Raw genomic sequence first — 17,599 nt, 5'->3', positions numbered from 1 at the left:
ATCTTCCGATCATAGGGATACTCTTCTTCAATGTAGTGTGTCCGCAATTGCCGAGTGATCATACTCGGATAACGTAGGTGGCTTCCCCCAAAAGGTCTCACTTTTGACATATGTTCCAGCATAATTTTCCCAAGATCAACCTGCATTCCTGTTAAAAATGCATAAATCAAACAAACTTTTAGTTTTGTTACGTCTGTATCACTTTGTGTCGGCATGATTTTTGCATTTATTAGATTCAAAATAACTCGTGCAGGACGCTGGAATGTTCCTTTTTTCATCTCCTTGTGAAACTCATTTGAATCTTTAGTCCACAAGGCAAAGAAATCTGCACCACATAGCTGCCTGCGAATGTGTGAGTAGTCTGGTCTATGAAGGAACCTTTGAAACAGCTTATCTGAATGCTCAGTGAAACCCATTATTTGATTTATGACCTTTGATGAAAATGGAATCACTCTGTTTCTAACCCTGACTTGATAACTTGCATCTAAATAGCCTCCTGGTTGCCAATTTGCGTAAAATTCTTTTGCCAAGTTGATATTCACCCTATCACCTTGGCGAAACAACCCTTCAAAACCCAAAGCTCGAATGTTAGTATATATTGCATTATACTTACGAGCGAGCTTTGTTTCATCTATGGAAACTTTAGGAGTTGGTGGCACAGCAGGAACAAATGATTGGAACCATTGTATTGTATGGGCTGGAATAGCCCTGATGCCATATTTGCACTCTGGTACCTCATCTGCATCAGGATCAAAGTGTTCCTCTTCCTCCTCAACTGGTGACGGAGGGGGTGCCCTTCTACCTCTACGTCGGCTAGTAGATGCAGCCTCAGATAGGCCAGTGTTTGATCTTTTGCTTGGGCACCGAGACATTATACCTACACAACATGATATATTAGCTAAAACACACAAAAATCATTTTAAGAGCAAGTGGAGTAAATACCTCACACTTATATTATTATCATGTTGACACTTAGCATGTATAACAGGGATTCAAACTACCATGTTCTTCAATTAGAATGATATAATGCTTATCGACCTACCCAATCATTAGAGAGAATTGCAACAATTAAAAATAATAAAAAAAAACTAGGCTAAAAATATTAAAAATAAACATAAAAAAGAAATTAGTCCATTTTACAAAATTCAAAATTATTATACAAAATGTACTACATAGGCACATTAGCATGAATCTTATATATCATTTTACATAAAGTAAGTGGAAAACCATGATTTAGCCTAATGTCATAGTTGTTATCAATAATAACATCTCACAATGCAATTTGTTTCTTAATTTGCAACATTACTCAATTTCATGTCACTTAGACATTTTAACAAACACATTATAAGCATGTCTTGTATTCTTAAATTTTCAACTTGAAATGAGGCATAATCAACATATCAACAACACAAATATGCCTCACATCACAACTATAACATCACCACATCTTCACAATAATATTCAATGCACAATTTTTCACTTTCTTACATGTATTTTCGAAATAGTATACCCCTAAACAATCTTCAATAAGAAACTCAACCCATATTACCTCAAAACTCCCTAAAATCCTCCATAATCACAAAGAGAATATACATTCTAAGTTTCTAATACTATTTTCAACAATATTAACAAAACAAACTAAAAGAAAATTAAGAACACAATTCTTGCTAGGGTTTATACAAATATAATTGAAAATAAGAAGGAAATACAAAATGAAATACTACTAGATTGAAGGAAAAGAGAGAAGAGAATACTTACCTTGCAAAAAGAAGAAGGATTTAAGGATAGATTTTTGAGTGAAATTAATTATTTGGGTCTTTTTGGGTTTAGTCTCAGAGAGGAAGAGAGTTTCGGAGAGGGTCAATGAAATAAGGGGAAGGGGGTTCGAATTTAAGGGATTCTTTTAAAAACAATTGCCTACCGCATCGCCCCCCCGCGGCGCGGTAGGCCAAAAATCCCAGTTGCTCTGTAATAATTTGTATTCTACATCGTCTGTGCAATTTTTCCTGGCGCGGTGTGTGGCACGAATCCCCATGCGACGTGGTGGACCAATTTTTCACAGAGTTAGCCTATTTTTCAATTTTTAGCTCACAATTCACACCCTACATCTTTTTACACTGATTTTATGCAAAACTCATGCTTGCACCTGACTAAAAACATTATAACATCTATAATTTAATATTTCTAAACTACAATTAAAAGGTAGTGATGTTAGTCATTGGGTTGCCTCCCAACAAGCGCCTAATTTAACGTCGCGGCACGACTCAACACTTCATCATGCATCAACCAAATCTACCGAGGTCTTGTGACATTTAAGATCACCACCCCAATAGTGTTTTAATCGCTGCCCATTCACCAAGAATGTACCACTTGAATTTATATCCCGCAATTCAACTGTTCCATAAGGAGTCACACTTATCACAACGAAAGGGCCTGCCCAACGAGACTTATGCTTTCCAGGAAAAAGCTTTAGCCTTGAATTAAACAAGAGAAATTCTTGACCTGGCTCAAACTCACGATGTTGGATGTGCTTGTCATGCCTCCTCTTGGTCTTTTCTTTATACAACTTGGCATTTTCATAAGCATGCAACCGAAACTCATCAAGTTCATTAAGTTGTAGCAGTCTTTTTTCACCGGCTAAGTCCATATCCATATTTAGCTATTTGATTGCCCAATAAGCCTTGTGTTCTAGCTCTACGGGCAAATGACATGCCTTCCCTTAAACCAACCTGTACGGAGAAGTACCTATTGGAGTCTTGTATGCAGTTCGGTAAGCCCACAATGCATCTTCTAACTTACCGGACCAATCTTTCCTATTTGTACTCCTGTTTTCTCCAAAATCTGTTTTACCTCTATGTTTGACACTTCAACTTGACCACTCATTTGAGGGTGGTATGCAGTAGCAACCTTGTGTCTACCCCATATTTTGCTATAACATTTTTCAACAATTTGTTACAAAAGTGTGTTCCTCAATCACTTATCAATACCCTTGGAGTTTTAAATCGTGTGAAAATGTGCTTCTTTACGAAACTTACCATTACCTTTGCATCATTAGTAGGAAGAGCAATGGCCTCAACCCACTTAGACACATAATCAACTGCAACCAAAATGTATCTGTGCCCATTAGAATATGGAAATGGTCCCATGAAATCAATTCCCCGGACATCAAAGAGCTCTACTACCAAAATATTTTGCAAGGGCATTTCGTTCCTTTTCATGATTGTACCTATTCTTTGACACCTGTCACAATTTTTAACAAAAGCATGTGCATCTTTAAACAACTTTGGCCAGTAAAAACCTGATTGCAAAACCTTTTGTGCAGTTCAGCTTTCACCATGATGACCTCCATAAAGAGAAGCATGACAATCATGCAATATCAAATTCATATCCTCCTCAGGGACACACCTCCTTACCAATTGATCTGCGCATTGCTTGTATAGAAAAGGCTCGTCCCACATGTAGAATCTCACGTCATGTAAAAATTGTCTTTTATGATCAGCTGTGAATTCTGGTAGAGTCACACCACTTGCAATAAAATTTACATAATCAGCATACCATGGGGTTTCATCCGAAGTAATGGCTAGTAACTGTTCATCAAAAAATGTTTCTTTGATTGATTCTCGTTCAGTGACATGGCCTCGATTTCTATCCTGGATAAGTGATCTGCATCCTGATTCTATGTCCCTTTTCGATCTCGAATCTCTAAATCAAATTTCTGCAAAAGAAGAACCCATTGGATTAACCTTGGCTTGGCATCTTTCTTTGCAAATAAATACCTGATAGTTGTGATCTGTGTAAACTATGACTTTGGTTCCCACTAGATAGGACCTGAACTTATCAAATGCCCATACTACTGTAAGCAACTCTTTTTTAGTAACATTATAATTCATTTGTGCTCGATTAAGAGTTCTGCTCGCGTAATGAATGGAGTAAAAGATCTTCTCCTTCCGCTGCCCTAAAACAGCTCCAATAGCTATGTCACTTGCGTCACACATCAACACAAATAGAAAGTTCCAATCCGGAGCAATGATAATTGGTGCAGTAACTAATCTTCTTTTTAGCTCATCAAATGCTTTCAGACAAACATCATCAAACTTGAAGGATGTATCTTTCTCAAGAAGCTTACACAAAGGAGATGAAATTTTTGAAATAGCCTTAATTAAATGATGATAAAAACTTGCATGACCCAAGAAACTGCGAATGCCTCTAACTGATGTTGGTGGAGGTATTTTTTCAATTGCTTCCACCTTTGCTATATCTACCTGCAATACATTCTTGGACACTTTATGCCCTAGGACTATACCTTCTCTTACCATGAAATGACATTTTTCCCAATTCAGTACCAAATTTGTTTCTTCACACCTAGCAAGTACCTTGTCAAGATTCATTAAACATTCATCAAAAGAACATCAAAATACAAAAAAATCATCCATAAATACTTCCATAAATCTTTCAACCATATCAGTAAAAATAGCCGTCATACACCTTTGAAAATTCGCAAGTTCATTGCAAAGACCAAATGACATTCTTTTAAATGCATATGTCCTATAGGGACATGTAAATGTGGTCTTCTCTTGGTCCTATAGGGCTATAACAATCTGATTATATCCCGAGTAGCCATCCAAAAAATAGTAGTATTTTTGCCCAGCTAATCTATCAAGCATTTGGTCAATAAAGGGGAGAGGAAAATGGTCTTTTCGGGCAGCATTATTCAATTTTCTATAATCTATGCAAATCATCCACCCAGTAACAGTTCGAATGGGAATCAGATCATTGTTTACATTTGTCACTACAGTCATTCCTCCTTTCTTTGGAACACATTGGACTGGGCTTACCCATTTGCTATCATAGATTGGAAATACAATACCTGCATCAAGCCATTTAATCACTTCCTTTCTTACCACCTCTTTTATGTTGGGATTTAAGCGGCGTTGTTGTTCTATGCTCGGCTTGTGTCCTTCCTCCATGAGAATTTTATGCATGCAAAAAGCTGGACTAATACCTCTTATGTCAGACATTGTCCACCCAATTGTTCTTTTATGGTCACGTAGTACTCTCAGCAATTTTTCCTCCTGCAATTCAGACAAGTCAGAAGAAATAATAACAGGTAACGTATCAGAACTATCCAAATAAGCATAATGAAGGTGAGAATGTAAAGGTTTTAGTTCCAATTTTGGAGCTTCTTCAATTGATGGCTTTGGAGGAGGACCATTTGGCCTGTTCAAAGGTTCAAAGGGATTTAAACCTTTCATATATTCACATGATGCATTCAAAATATGCTTCATCTCTTCAACCTCATCATTAATCTACAAACTCTCAAATAAAATGATTGTTTTCTCTAAAGAATCCTTCAAATATACACTTGGGGCAATAAGTTACTCATCCTTCTCCATGACAAATATCATAGACAATTCTTCATATTGGCGAGGAAGTTGAATTGCTTTGTACACATTAAAAACAGCTTCCTCATTATCAACTCTCATGATGATTTTTCCTTCTCTTACTTTAATTATAGCATCACTTGTAGCCAAGAGAGGTCTTCCCAATATAATAGGAACTTTTTCATCTGCTTCAAAATCCAAGATAATGAAATCAGGTGGGAAAATAAATTTCCCAATTTTCAACAGCACATCATCAATTACCCCTTCCGGGTAAGCTATGGACCTGTCTGCTAGTTGCAACATCACAGTGGTGGGTTTTCGAGCTCCCAAACCCAATGTTTTGTACAAAGACAATGACATCAAATTTATGCTCGCCCCCAAATCACAATGTGCATGGCCTACATCAATATTACCTATTCTCACAGAGATAGTAAAGCTGCTAGGATCCTTAAGCTTTTGAGGAAGCTTATTTTGGACCCTTGAAGTGCACTCCTTAATAAGTGTAACTGTTTCAAATTCAGTCAATCTCCTCTTGTTAGCCACAATATCTTTTATGTACTTGGCATACTTTGGAATTTCACGAATCGCATCTACCAACGGAATATTCAATTGAATCTGGCTCAACATAGAGAGAAATTTATTGAACATGCGATCATCAGTCTTTTTCTGCAATCTTTGTGGAAAAGGTGGTGGTGGCCTTGGAATATTCATGGGCGCTGAAACTGTATCATCTTTCTTTGCTTCCTGTGTTACTTTGCGAATCAATTCACCCTCAGGTATAGGCTTGTCTTTTCTCTTCTTCGGAACTTCTTCTAATTCCCTTCCAGTTCTTAGTGTAATTGCACTAACTTGAGGATTTTTCTATGTATCACTTGGAAGAGCACCTGCAGGTCTTATGTTTTGATTTGCAGCTAGCTGTCCCATTTGCCTTTCAAGATTTCTGAAATCAGTTCTGAGTTGTTGATTGTCATGCAACAATTTCTTCAACAAATCATTTGTACTTTCTTCTACCTGCTGGGGTGGCCTTTGAGGTTGATTAAAATTTCCTTGGGGTCTATATTGATTCTGATTTGATTGATTTCCACTCCAAGAGAAATTAGGATGATTCCTCCAATTTGGATTGTAAGTGTTCTCATATTGTGCATGTTGGTTCATCGGACCTCTGCTTTGTTGTCCCACATAATAAATAGATTCAGGATTCGTTGGGCACATGTCACTCGTGTGATTGTCATCACACATTTCACAACAAATCAATATTTGTTGAACATGTTGCATTTGTTGTGTCTGGTTCATTGTCATTCTATTCATTTGATTGCCAATTTTGCTATATCTGCTCTCATGGCGGAAAATTCATCAAGTTCAAGTACCCCTGCTGCTTTCTGTTTCATTGCTCTCCTTGGTTCTCCCTCACCTTGCCAATTATAATCATTAGCAGTGAAGTTGTTTAGCAGAAGTTGTATTTCACTATATGGTCTCGCCATGCAACTACCTCCACAAGCTGAATCAAGATTCATCTTTGAAGTCTCATCTAATCCATCAACAAAAGTATGGCCCAATACCTCATCAGTTCACAATGATGTGGACAGTCTCAGAGTAATTTCTTGTATCTTTCCCAAGCTGGCGAAGAGTCTTACCATCCCGTTGTTGAAACCCAAGAATCTGGCTCTGCAAAGACTTTGTCTTTTTAGTGGGGAAAAACCTGATTAAGAATTTCTTTGCTAAATGATCCCAAGTATGGATTGAATTAGCAGGCTCCTTCTGCAACCATTCTTTATCTTCCCCCAACAATGAAAAAGGAAACAAGGTCAGCCTGACATAGTCCTTGAAAAAATTTGGATAGTTGTAAGTATCCGTGATTTCTAAAAAATTCTGAATGTGCCTCTGCGGGTCTTCATGAGATAGACCTACATATTGCCCAGTGGACTGAATCAGCTGTACCATGTACTATTTAAGCTCAAAGTGACCAGTGATATCAGGCTTCACAATAGCCTGGGTCATATTAGCAAGATTTGGTCTTGCAGCTTCTATCACCGGACGCCCTCCATTACCTGCCATCACTGTTGGCTGTGGTTGAACTAAAATGTCCAACTCTATTTTTGTTTTGTATCTAGCTTCCAACTCCTTCCTCGCTCTATGCAGTGTTCTTTCAATTTCAGGATCAAGAGGAAAGAGATTGCTTGTGCTTCTACTCCTTCGCATTTAAGAGAAGAGCCTGCGTGACACAAACAAATTGAACTGAAAATTAATGCTTAAACCAATAGCTAATAAAAGCATAACTCAGTCAAGTAGCTAATTTCTAAGTCCACGGCAACAGCGCCAAAAACTTGTTGCGATCAAAACACTCACGCAAGTGTATGCGATCTTCAAGTAATATAGTAATAAGTAAAGCATCGTTCCCACGAGGACTTATGATCAACTTATCGACTGATGCAAACTCAAACAATTATAAATTCAAGCTAATTCATCATAAAATACATAAATAATCAATTTACAATTTAACTAGTAATCAAATAATAATACAATGCAAAGTTACTACGCCACTTATGAAATTTTCTTTTAACAATTAATAAAAGAGATATTCCAGGGTCATGAGCTTGCTAGAGTTCATGCTACGCCTTTAGCTTAAGAATGATTTATTGAATTATCTGGGTTATTGATTATAGGGTTGATAATATCGATAAGAATCTGTCAAATTCTTATGCGCCTATTCATGTTAAATTAAAACCTATATTTTTATGGCAATAATATTAACTCAAATGCATTTACCATTCCTATTTTTCAACCAAACAAGACAATTAAGTATAGTTCTATCTTAATCGCGAATCTTTCACCCGATGCCCAGGATCAAGATCTTGTTCTATTTGATTCTATAACCAATCAAGAATTTCCTTTATCAAGTTTAACTCAAGATTCATAAATAGTATTTCACTGTTAGCTACACAGTAAAATAAATAACAACGGAATCAAATAAACAACCCATAACGATAAATTCAAGAGCATCAATTTAAACTTCAAACAACATAATCATCTAACACCCATAACCCCAGAATATTTGGGTTTTTAGCCACTCATAATTATACAAACATCAAAAATATAAGTTTTAAACATAAAATAAATAGCTACTAGAAGAAAGTTTAGAAAACTCTTTTAATCCTTGCTCCAAAGTGTTATCTCTTCTTGATTTTTATCCTCCAAGATGGATCTCCTCTTCGTTTTCTCTCCAAAAATAGGTCTGCCCCCCATCAATAATGGTTGCTTTACCCTTTTTAATCGTGTAAGAATGGGTTTTGACAATTATACCCTTTTTAGACCGAAATAGAGTAGTTCTGCAAATCTTACACGTCCGCGGCGCCTGGGTTCATCCACGGTTCGTTGCGTTTTTGAGTTCAACGTCGCCTCACGATTAATTGTCAGATTTGTTTGAGGTTGATTTATTCTTTCTTCTATTCTGTTTTTCTTAATCAATATCATGATTTCTTCGTTTCCTTAGTCTGTCTTTGCTTTGTTTCGTTGATTAAATGAGTTAGAATATGATTGTTCTAGTCTTGAGTGTCTTGGTGATATTTGGTGTTCCACTTTACTGACTATTGGTCAATGTTGTCTGATTCTCTGGTAAATGTGTTTGGATGGGTTTTACGGCTAAAATAGGTTATTGATTCCATGGTTTCATTACTTCATTAGGAGATAAGGCCTTCCAATTAATATGCTAATGACAGAAGAATCTAATTAACTGATTAATTGGATTGGTTGGTGGCTCAAATAGTGAACATGTACCATGGGAATTAGGCTCGTATATTAGAAATTTGGGGTTTAAGAATAAACGTTCATATGATAATTTATTTCTTGTTATTTATTTAAATCGGCCCACTAGAAGCATGCTTAGGACGATCATACTTGGGGAGGCAAGCTTTAGGATTTTGTTAGTTTTGAGGCGAGAGGTCATTCCCTTAGTTAAATTTATCCGGGGAATACCATAAAGGATTTGTATATATTTTATCCGGGGTATGCCCCGAAGTATTTGTATTTGGAGGCCGAAAGTAGAACTCGTAGTATTTTATTTTCATTTTTTCTTTTATTAGGCGGGGACGACCTTGAGCCTCGTGTGTGTTTGTTTTGCTTTTCCGTGTTTATTTTTACCTCAATTTGAATTCTAAAGACCAGATCAAGTATGCAACCGTACTAGTTATGAGACTCAAGGAATGACTAACACCTTCTCCCCGAGTCAAATGAACCCCCTTACCCGAATCTCTGGTGCAAACATAATTTGGAGTCCAAAGTTTTTTAAAAGGAAAATTATTTTTTTCAAAAACCGGTGACCTGGTACAACGAAACAATGTCAGGTGGCGACTCTAAGTTATTTCCTTTTGAACACAATTTTGTCACTTTTTTAATTAAAAATCCTTTTGAGCTTTACAAATCTTTTTATTAATTTAAGAAGGTTGGTGAGTTTGTAAAAAAAGGGTGTAACAAGGAACACATAAAAAAACCATATCCTTGTATAATTCGATGCACATAAAATTGAATATCACACAATTTTGCTCCGCTTATATAGTATTGAAGTATAAAAGATGAGTAAAGGGTTTCTATTTGACTAAGATGCCTTTGGATTTGCAGGAAGGGGGCATCTGGTTCGTGGAAACTTTTTTGAAAATAATACGATTGATATCTTTTATATTCCCGAAATTTGCACGTTTTAATGCAAATTGGAATAAATTAATAGTAATATTAAGGATGGACCAAACTATCACATCGTATTTTACTTGAATTAACAGTCAGTAGTTTAAAGGAATGGTTACAAGAAAATCCATATAAGGATGGTTAGCATACTATCATAAACCACAGCGAAAATCAATATGATAAAGCAAAAGGTGAAGCTAGATCTATGAAATTATCCCACTGTCATTTTATTACTGCAATAGAGGACAATAACTCTTTATTGAGAGGGATAGCCAAAACTACAAAAGTACAAATCAAGAGTATTAGATATTCCTATAAGTACTATCACCATACCCTCACAATTTCACATATCATTTCATGCTTCATAAAATGAAAACCTCTGTAGTTTCCCTTCTTTATTTTTCGTTCTTCTTCCTTTCTCAATTCTCCACATCTCTCTCTGAAAGATGCAATCCAAATGACAAAAAAGCCCTCCTAGAAATCAAGAAAGGCCTAGGCAATCCCTATGACTTGATCACATGGGATCCAAAAACCGATTGTTGTACTGATTGGGTTGAAGCCACTCTCTCATGTGATGACAAAAACAATCGTGTTACTTCCTTAAACCTCTTTAAAATTGAAGACGTTGGCTACCTCTCGCCCGCGTTCGGAGACTTGCCGTATCTCCAAAGTTTGGACATCAATAATGTGCGCAATCTCTCAGGTCCAATTCCGCCCACAATTGCCAAACTCTCAAAGCTCACATTCTTGAGAATTAGTCAAACAAACATTTCAGGACCAGTCCCTGGATTTCTTAGTAAGTTGAAAAAACTAACATACATCAACTTGTCATACAATAAACTCGTTGGTACTATCCCTCCTCCACTTTCTCAGCTGTCAAATCTCGAGTTCCTTGGTTTAGACAGGAACAAACTTACTGGACCAATCCCAGAATCCTTCGGTAACTTTGCTGGAAAACTCACGTATCTTTACCTTGGCCACAACCAATTAACCGGGTCTGTGCCTAAATCTTTTGGTGGTTGGAGTTTTGAGACAATTGACTTGTCTAGAAACATGCTTGAAGGAGATATTTCTTTCTTGTTTGGCAAAGATAAGACAACATTTCAAATGCTTTTAGATCATAATAAGTTTGCATTCGACTTCTCGAAGGCAAAGTTTGGGAAAAGATTATGGAGGTTGGACTTGAACCATAATAAAATTTATGGGAATCTTCCAGCAGCTATAACGAAACAACCATGGCAGCTCTTCAACGTGAGTTATAACAGGCTTTGTGGGAAGATTCCACAAGGTGGGGAAATAAAGAATTATGATATTTATGTTTATCTCCACAACAAATGCTTGTGTGACTCTCCGTTGCCACCTTGTAAATCGTGATGATTTGCTGTCATTTCTTTGAGAAATAAGAGTGGATAGTCTACTCCGTGTTTTTGTGGTCCTAAATCTATTTATGTATTTGAACCTTTCTCTTTGTATGTCAATAGGCCAGCAAACTTAAGATGAGGCTGCCTAATAAGTCAAGATGTGATTTAAGAATGACAAAGTTCATTGTGTCCCAGGTGATGTAATTTTCTTTTTAGTCATTCTAGAAAGAGAAATATTTTTTATATTTTAAACATCAATTTTTCTTGACCCGTAATGAAATAATGATAATCATACAAATATTTATGGTTAATTAAATCATAAGTTTCAAAAATCTTTCTTTCTTTCTTAAATTTTAATCCATCAAAAATGCATCACATACATTAGGACAGAGGAAGTACACTTTTACTTCATTAATGTGGAAATTTCTAAATTTTACAAGCCGGGCGCTTTAGTTTACTTAATATCAATTGCCAAGTACTCCCTCCTATTCAAAAAGAGTGTTGACATAACTATTTGCACACTCCTTAAAAAAATGCTACTTCCTAGATAAAAATAATAATTTGACGAAACTATCCCTAATGGGATTTGGTCACTTAACACTTAATAAGGGCAAATTTAAAAACTAAGGTTGATTCTTTCTTGATTTGGTAAGTGAACACTCTTTTTGAACCAAGGAAAAAAAAAAACTAAGTGGATACTGTATTTGAACCGAAAGCAGTATATTTTTTGAAGTTAAAAAAACATTTTCACTGCGTTATTTTCTTTATGGTATCTAGAGAGATAATATTAGAACAGCTTGTCCTATATTTAGAGAGATAATATAAGACCAATATATAAATCCTATTATTGTTCAAAAAAAAAAAAAACTGTTTATATTATTTCATTGAATGAAATGATAAACAATTGAAAATTGTAATGAAACAATAAAAGGGTAGCTGAACGATAATAGAGAGGAATGATAAGATAGAAATACACCATAGAAAAAGGGATATAGATACTTCATAACAGTTCGCATAAACTGGTATTTTTTTAGGAAATTTTATCTCCTATAACAAAGGTATACACCCTATTTATTATAAATCAAACCATTTTAAATTATTAAATACTTCATGTGGCCGCTGGCTCATGACAGACTGCCCACTACAAAGCACCTGCAAAACAGGGGGATCAATCTGAATCCCAAATGCTTCTTCTGTAACAAAGAGGATGAATCAATTGAGCATGTCATAGTCAGCTGTGAGAATGCCAAGCTATTTTCGGATAATCTATCCCACATGAGCTTAAATAACCTTAGACTCAACACCATACTGAATAAGCGGAACAACTAGGGATGCCCTAATAATACAATCCAGAACAAAAAATTCAACTCACTCCTTAAATGGGGAGAGTTTATCCTTTCTGCCTATAGGAGATTTGGCTAACTAGAAACAACAATTGCTTCAATGGAAAGAGACAACATGTCTACTATAAAAATTCATAGCTAAAGCTATTGAGTTCATATATGTGGCTGGGAAAGCATCGACATCACTACCAATGTCCTATATGTCAAGTGACATCCTTGAATGGGAGGCCATGAACTATAAACTCAACACTGACGGGGCAACTCTTCAAAATGGCCTTTAGGGGGAGTTGGAGGAGTAATCCGAAACATCAAGGGGGACTGGGTGTCGGAATTCATGGAGAAAATAAATTATACCAATACTCTTCACTCTGCACTAACATCTCTAATGCAGGGACTAAAATGGCAGTATCGAACAACTTCACGCCCTTGGAGGTTAACATAGACTCAATAGAGGTAATATACAGTATCAATAAAGGTAATCTAATTTATGAGACTATTGTATGTGAATGCAGGTCACTCCTATGAGCATTGGTGCATCCACCAGTAAACCATAACTACAAAAAAACCAATAGAGTGGCGGACAAACTGGCCAAGGAAGCAAGCAAGATAAATGAAGGAAGAATAAATTTTTTGGTAGTTCATCCGGTGTCAATGAAACAATATAGGCAGATATCCTAAGAACTATTTTGAAAAGAAAAACATGAAATTGTAATATTTGTAATGTAGCAATAGACTACAATCTTTTGTGGAGGCTAGACCTCCCCAAATGTTGCTGTTGTAAACAGCCAACCAGTAAGTTAAAAATAAAAAAATACTACTACGTTTATTTATCTTTTCTAACATGGAAGATGAGTCTTATGAATGATGTGAGGGGCACGTTAAGGTCGGGCCTAGCTATCTTGAGAGGTCCCCTAATTGTAGAGACGAACGACAGCACTTTACAATTCTTGCTAAGAGTGAAAGTCAAAGATAATCTTCCTTTTATTGTTTTTTAATATTCATCCTGTTTGGATTAATATGGAAGTGTTTATATTAAGGAACAGCTCAGAGGTATTACTTTAGGTTAATTTTATTGTTAATATTTTGTATTATATGATATTTTTTAACAATTCTTTTAACATATTAGTGTAAAACAATAGGGATCTTAATAATTTTCCCTTTTTAATATACTTGATAGCTTAATTAATTCTGTAAACATCTTTTCTTAAGTTCTCATTTCCATCTCCCATCACTGTGACCAAAATGAATCACTCAATAAGTTGTTTTATTCTCTATTTTTCTCTCTTTTTCTTTCTTTATAATAGTCCTCCAAACTCCTGTGTATAGAGTTATAGACTACTACCATTCTCCAAACTAACTCGTTGATGCTCTTCCTAGTCACAATAATGATCAGCTCATACCCCACGGCGGCCGACATAATAGCGATTCTAGATATTTTTAAATATTTTATATTTTAGCACAAACTCAAATAGCCACTTCTCATAGGAAGATAGGACACACTTGTCTTTTTCGTCATGATTCGCGTTTTGTTGAATGTTTTGAAGGAAAAGCACAAATCATTAATAGGAATATCTCTTTTCCAACGTGTCTTAAAAAAATACTTACTTTGATCAATTTATATGATCCTACTTTTTTAGTCCGTTTAAAAAAAGTGATCATTTTTAAAATTTAGGAAAATCTTAACTCAGGTTACTCATTTAGTTCTTCATAAATTTAATAGTCATACAGATATTATGTGATGACCAAAAGGGTCATCTTTCGTTTTAGAATCCGATTCCGTGTTTTGAGGCCTTGAAAATCTTATTTTCTTTCTCCTCGATTTGTGTGCACAGTCCGAGCGTGCTTCCGGAAAGCCTTAAATGAAAATTTGAGATTGCCTTTAAAATTGATTTAAGTTGACTTCGGTCAACATTTTGAGTAAACGGACCGGGACCCGTGATCGGACGGTCCCGGAGGGTCCGTAGTAGAATATGGGACATGGGCGTATGCCCAAAATGAATTTCGAGGTCCCTAGCCCGAGAAATGAATATTGAAGAAAATTGTTCAATTGGAAATATAATAGTTTATGGAAATTGAATAATGTGCGTGTCACGACCCCAGTTCGCCCTCCGTGAACTGTCGTGACGGCACCTAGTCTCTACGACTAAGTAAGCCTAACAAGTGCGGAAAATAAACTAAACTTGCGGAAGAAATAATCAAAACCAACATAACTGAATAGGAACAATAGTCATAATGCCACTCGACATATACATCACAATATTCTCAAACCAAGTACACTATCCTAAAACCCGGAAACTCACGGGAACACAAGCCTTTGGAATATCTAACAGTCTAACTCCAGAATATCTAACAAGAAAGAAAAATACAGAAGGGCAATGTTCAACAGCTATAGTAGAAAGGGACTCCTCGGTCTGAGCACGCGACAGATGTACCTCGAAGTCTCTAGAGCAGACGCCTTCCTCAAGGATGGTAGGCCTGAGTAGGAATACCTGGATCTGCACATGAAAAACATGTGCAGAAAGGGCATGAGTACACCACAACGGTACTCAGTAAGTACCAAGCCTAACCTCGGTCGGGTAGTGACGAGGAAGGTCAGGGCCCTATTGAGGCTAAATAAAATATAACGGTTAACAGTATGAAGTAAAACTGTATAATTAAGTGCAACAGTAAGAAATAACAAAAAAATTGAAAGAACAACAACAACTAGAACAGAGGCAAACAAAACACGGAAAGAAATATAGCTCAACACAGAGATAACAACTGGGGCACCTTCCAAGATATCGTCATGTAGTCCCAATTACAACTATCCAGTGGAACTCCCGAGATACCGTCCCGTAGCCCATCATATATATGTCTGAAGGATCTCCCGGGATCCCGTCCCGTAGTTCAACAATCAACTGCGCGGGGATCTACCGGAATCCTAATCCGTAGTCTCAAATATAAATACCCAGTACTGGGGGAATCTACCAGGTGCATTCCCGTAGTTTCATATAACTGTGCAGGGGGATCTACCGAGAATCTAACCCGTAGTCCCAAAGTAAACAGACAAGGGGAGCTACCGGAATCCCACATCCGTAGTCCCAAATGTAAATACACAACAACAACAAGAAAAATATTCAGAGAAGGGGAAATTTCATATTAAGGCAACAAATAATTCTAGCCCAGTATGCCGCACAGAGTTCAGGTAAACAGATTGAACAATCAAACCAATTAAATCACCTAGACATGCTTTCCTAACCTAACAACAGGCTTAATAGTACAAGTAATAAAAGCAGAAAAGGCAACATGGTGATAAATACTTAATGAAAACCGGATTATCCAACAATTTGCACAAGTACGCACTCGTCACCTCACGTACAAGGCATTTCAATTACCAAATATACCAATCCTAAGAGAAATGTCCCCCACATAAGGTTAGACAAGCCACTTACCTCGAACCGGCTCAAAATCAACCCGAGACCACGCTCCTGCCATGAGTACTCGACTCCAAATGGCCCAAATCTATCCAATTCAATTGCATAATTTAAATAACACTTCAAGTAACTGATTCTACAATTAAACTCTAAGCTAATACGAGAAATTATGTAAAACAACCAAAATGCCCCCTTGGGCCCACGTATCGGAATCGGGTGAAATTTATATTTTCAGAAACCTCGTACTCTCACAAGTGTATTCATAACAAGAACACTAAAATCGAAGTCCAAATGACCCCTCAAATCCTCATTTAAAGGTCTCTTAAACTCAAGCCCTAATTACCCATTTTTCCCAAATTCTTCACCACTAATTAGATCCTTAAATCACATAAAAATGAGTTATGAAGTCAAGGATATTACCTCCAAGTGATTCCTCTTTATTTTCCTCAGAAATTTCTCTCAAAAGCTTCAAACGCAGATGAAATTGGTGAAAGAATATCTCAAATTCGCAAAGAAAACTATTTATATATTCTGCCCAGCAATTTTCGTATTTGCGACCCTGGGACCACATCTGCGGTCCCGCTTCTGCGGAAACTACGTCGCATCTGTGACTTTCATTTAAATGCTGGCTTCCGCATCTACGGAACTCTAACCGCAGGAGCGGTTGCGCTTCTGCGAACATTTCACTGCATCTGCGGTTCTTGAGGAATTCTTAAATTCCGGTTCTGCGGTCTCTATGCTGCTCCTGCGGCTCCGCACCTGCGGAACCCAAACCATATGTGCGGTTATGACAGAAGACCAGGTGCTGCAGCAACTTCAACTCAAAAATTTGCTCTGTCAAGCATCCAAATTTATCCCGAGGCCCCCGAGACCCCAACCAAAGGCACCAGCAAGACACAAACCACTATCCAAACTTGTACCAATCCTTAAAACACCTAAAACAACATCGAAACCTCGATCTAACCATGTATTTAAGCCTAAGAACTCCAAAATTCTCAAAATACACTTTCGATCGAAAAGTCTATCAAACTTCGTCCGAATGACCTGAAATTTTGCACACACATCCCATTAAACAATACGGAGGTACTCCAACTTCCGGAATTCCATTCCGACCATCAGATCAAAATCTCACTATCGGACCGGAAACTTCAAAAATTCAACTTTCGGCATTTCAAGCCTAAATTAGCTACGGACCTCCAAAACACAATCTGAACATGCTCCTAACCCCAAAATCACCCAACGGAGCTAACGAAACCATCGGATTTCTATTCCGCAGCCGTCTTCACACTATTCCGACTACGATCAACTTTCCAACACTTAAGCTCTCATTTAGGGACTAGTGTCCCAAAACTCTTCGAAACTCAAAACCGAACATCCCGGCAAATCAAAATAGCAGAAATAAACTTTGGAAAAGAAATTAATAG

At 36.8% G+C, this 17,599-nt stretch overlaps 1 protein-coding gene across 1 annotated transcript; it reads left to right on the top strand.

Annotated features, from left to right (window-relative positions):
• Positions 1-10,264: 10,264 nt before the first annotated feature.
• On the top strand, positions 10,265-11,664 carry LOC107786571 (polygalacturonase inhibitor 2-like; the record flags this gene model as incomplete). Its single annotated transcript, NM_001325420.1, is given in 1 exon segment — positions 10,265-11,664. A coding segment is annotated over 1 exon segment (1,017 nt). The 3' UTR covers positions 11,433-11,664.
• Between the last annotated feature and the right edge of the window lie 5,935 nt (positions 11,665-17,599).

This window comes from Nicotiana tabacum, chromosome 6, assembly GCF_000715075.1.
Source record: "Nicotiana tabacum cultivar K326 chromosome 6, ASM71507v2, whole genome shotgun sequence".
Classification (NCBI taxonomy): domain Eukaryota; kingdom Viridiplantae; phylum Streptophyta; class Magnoliopsida; order Solanales; family Solanaceae; genus Nicotiana; species Nicotiana tabacum.
Note: the sequence above shows the minus strand (reverse complement) of the source record. Positions and strands in the feature narration are given on the sequence as shown.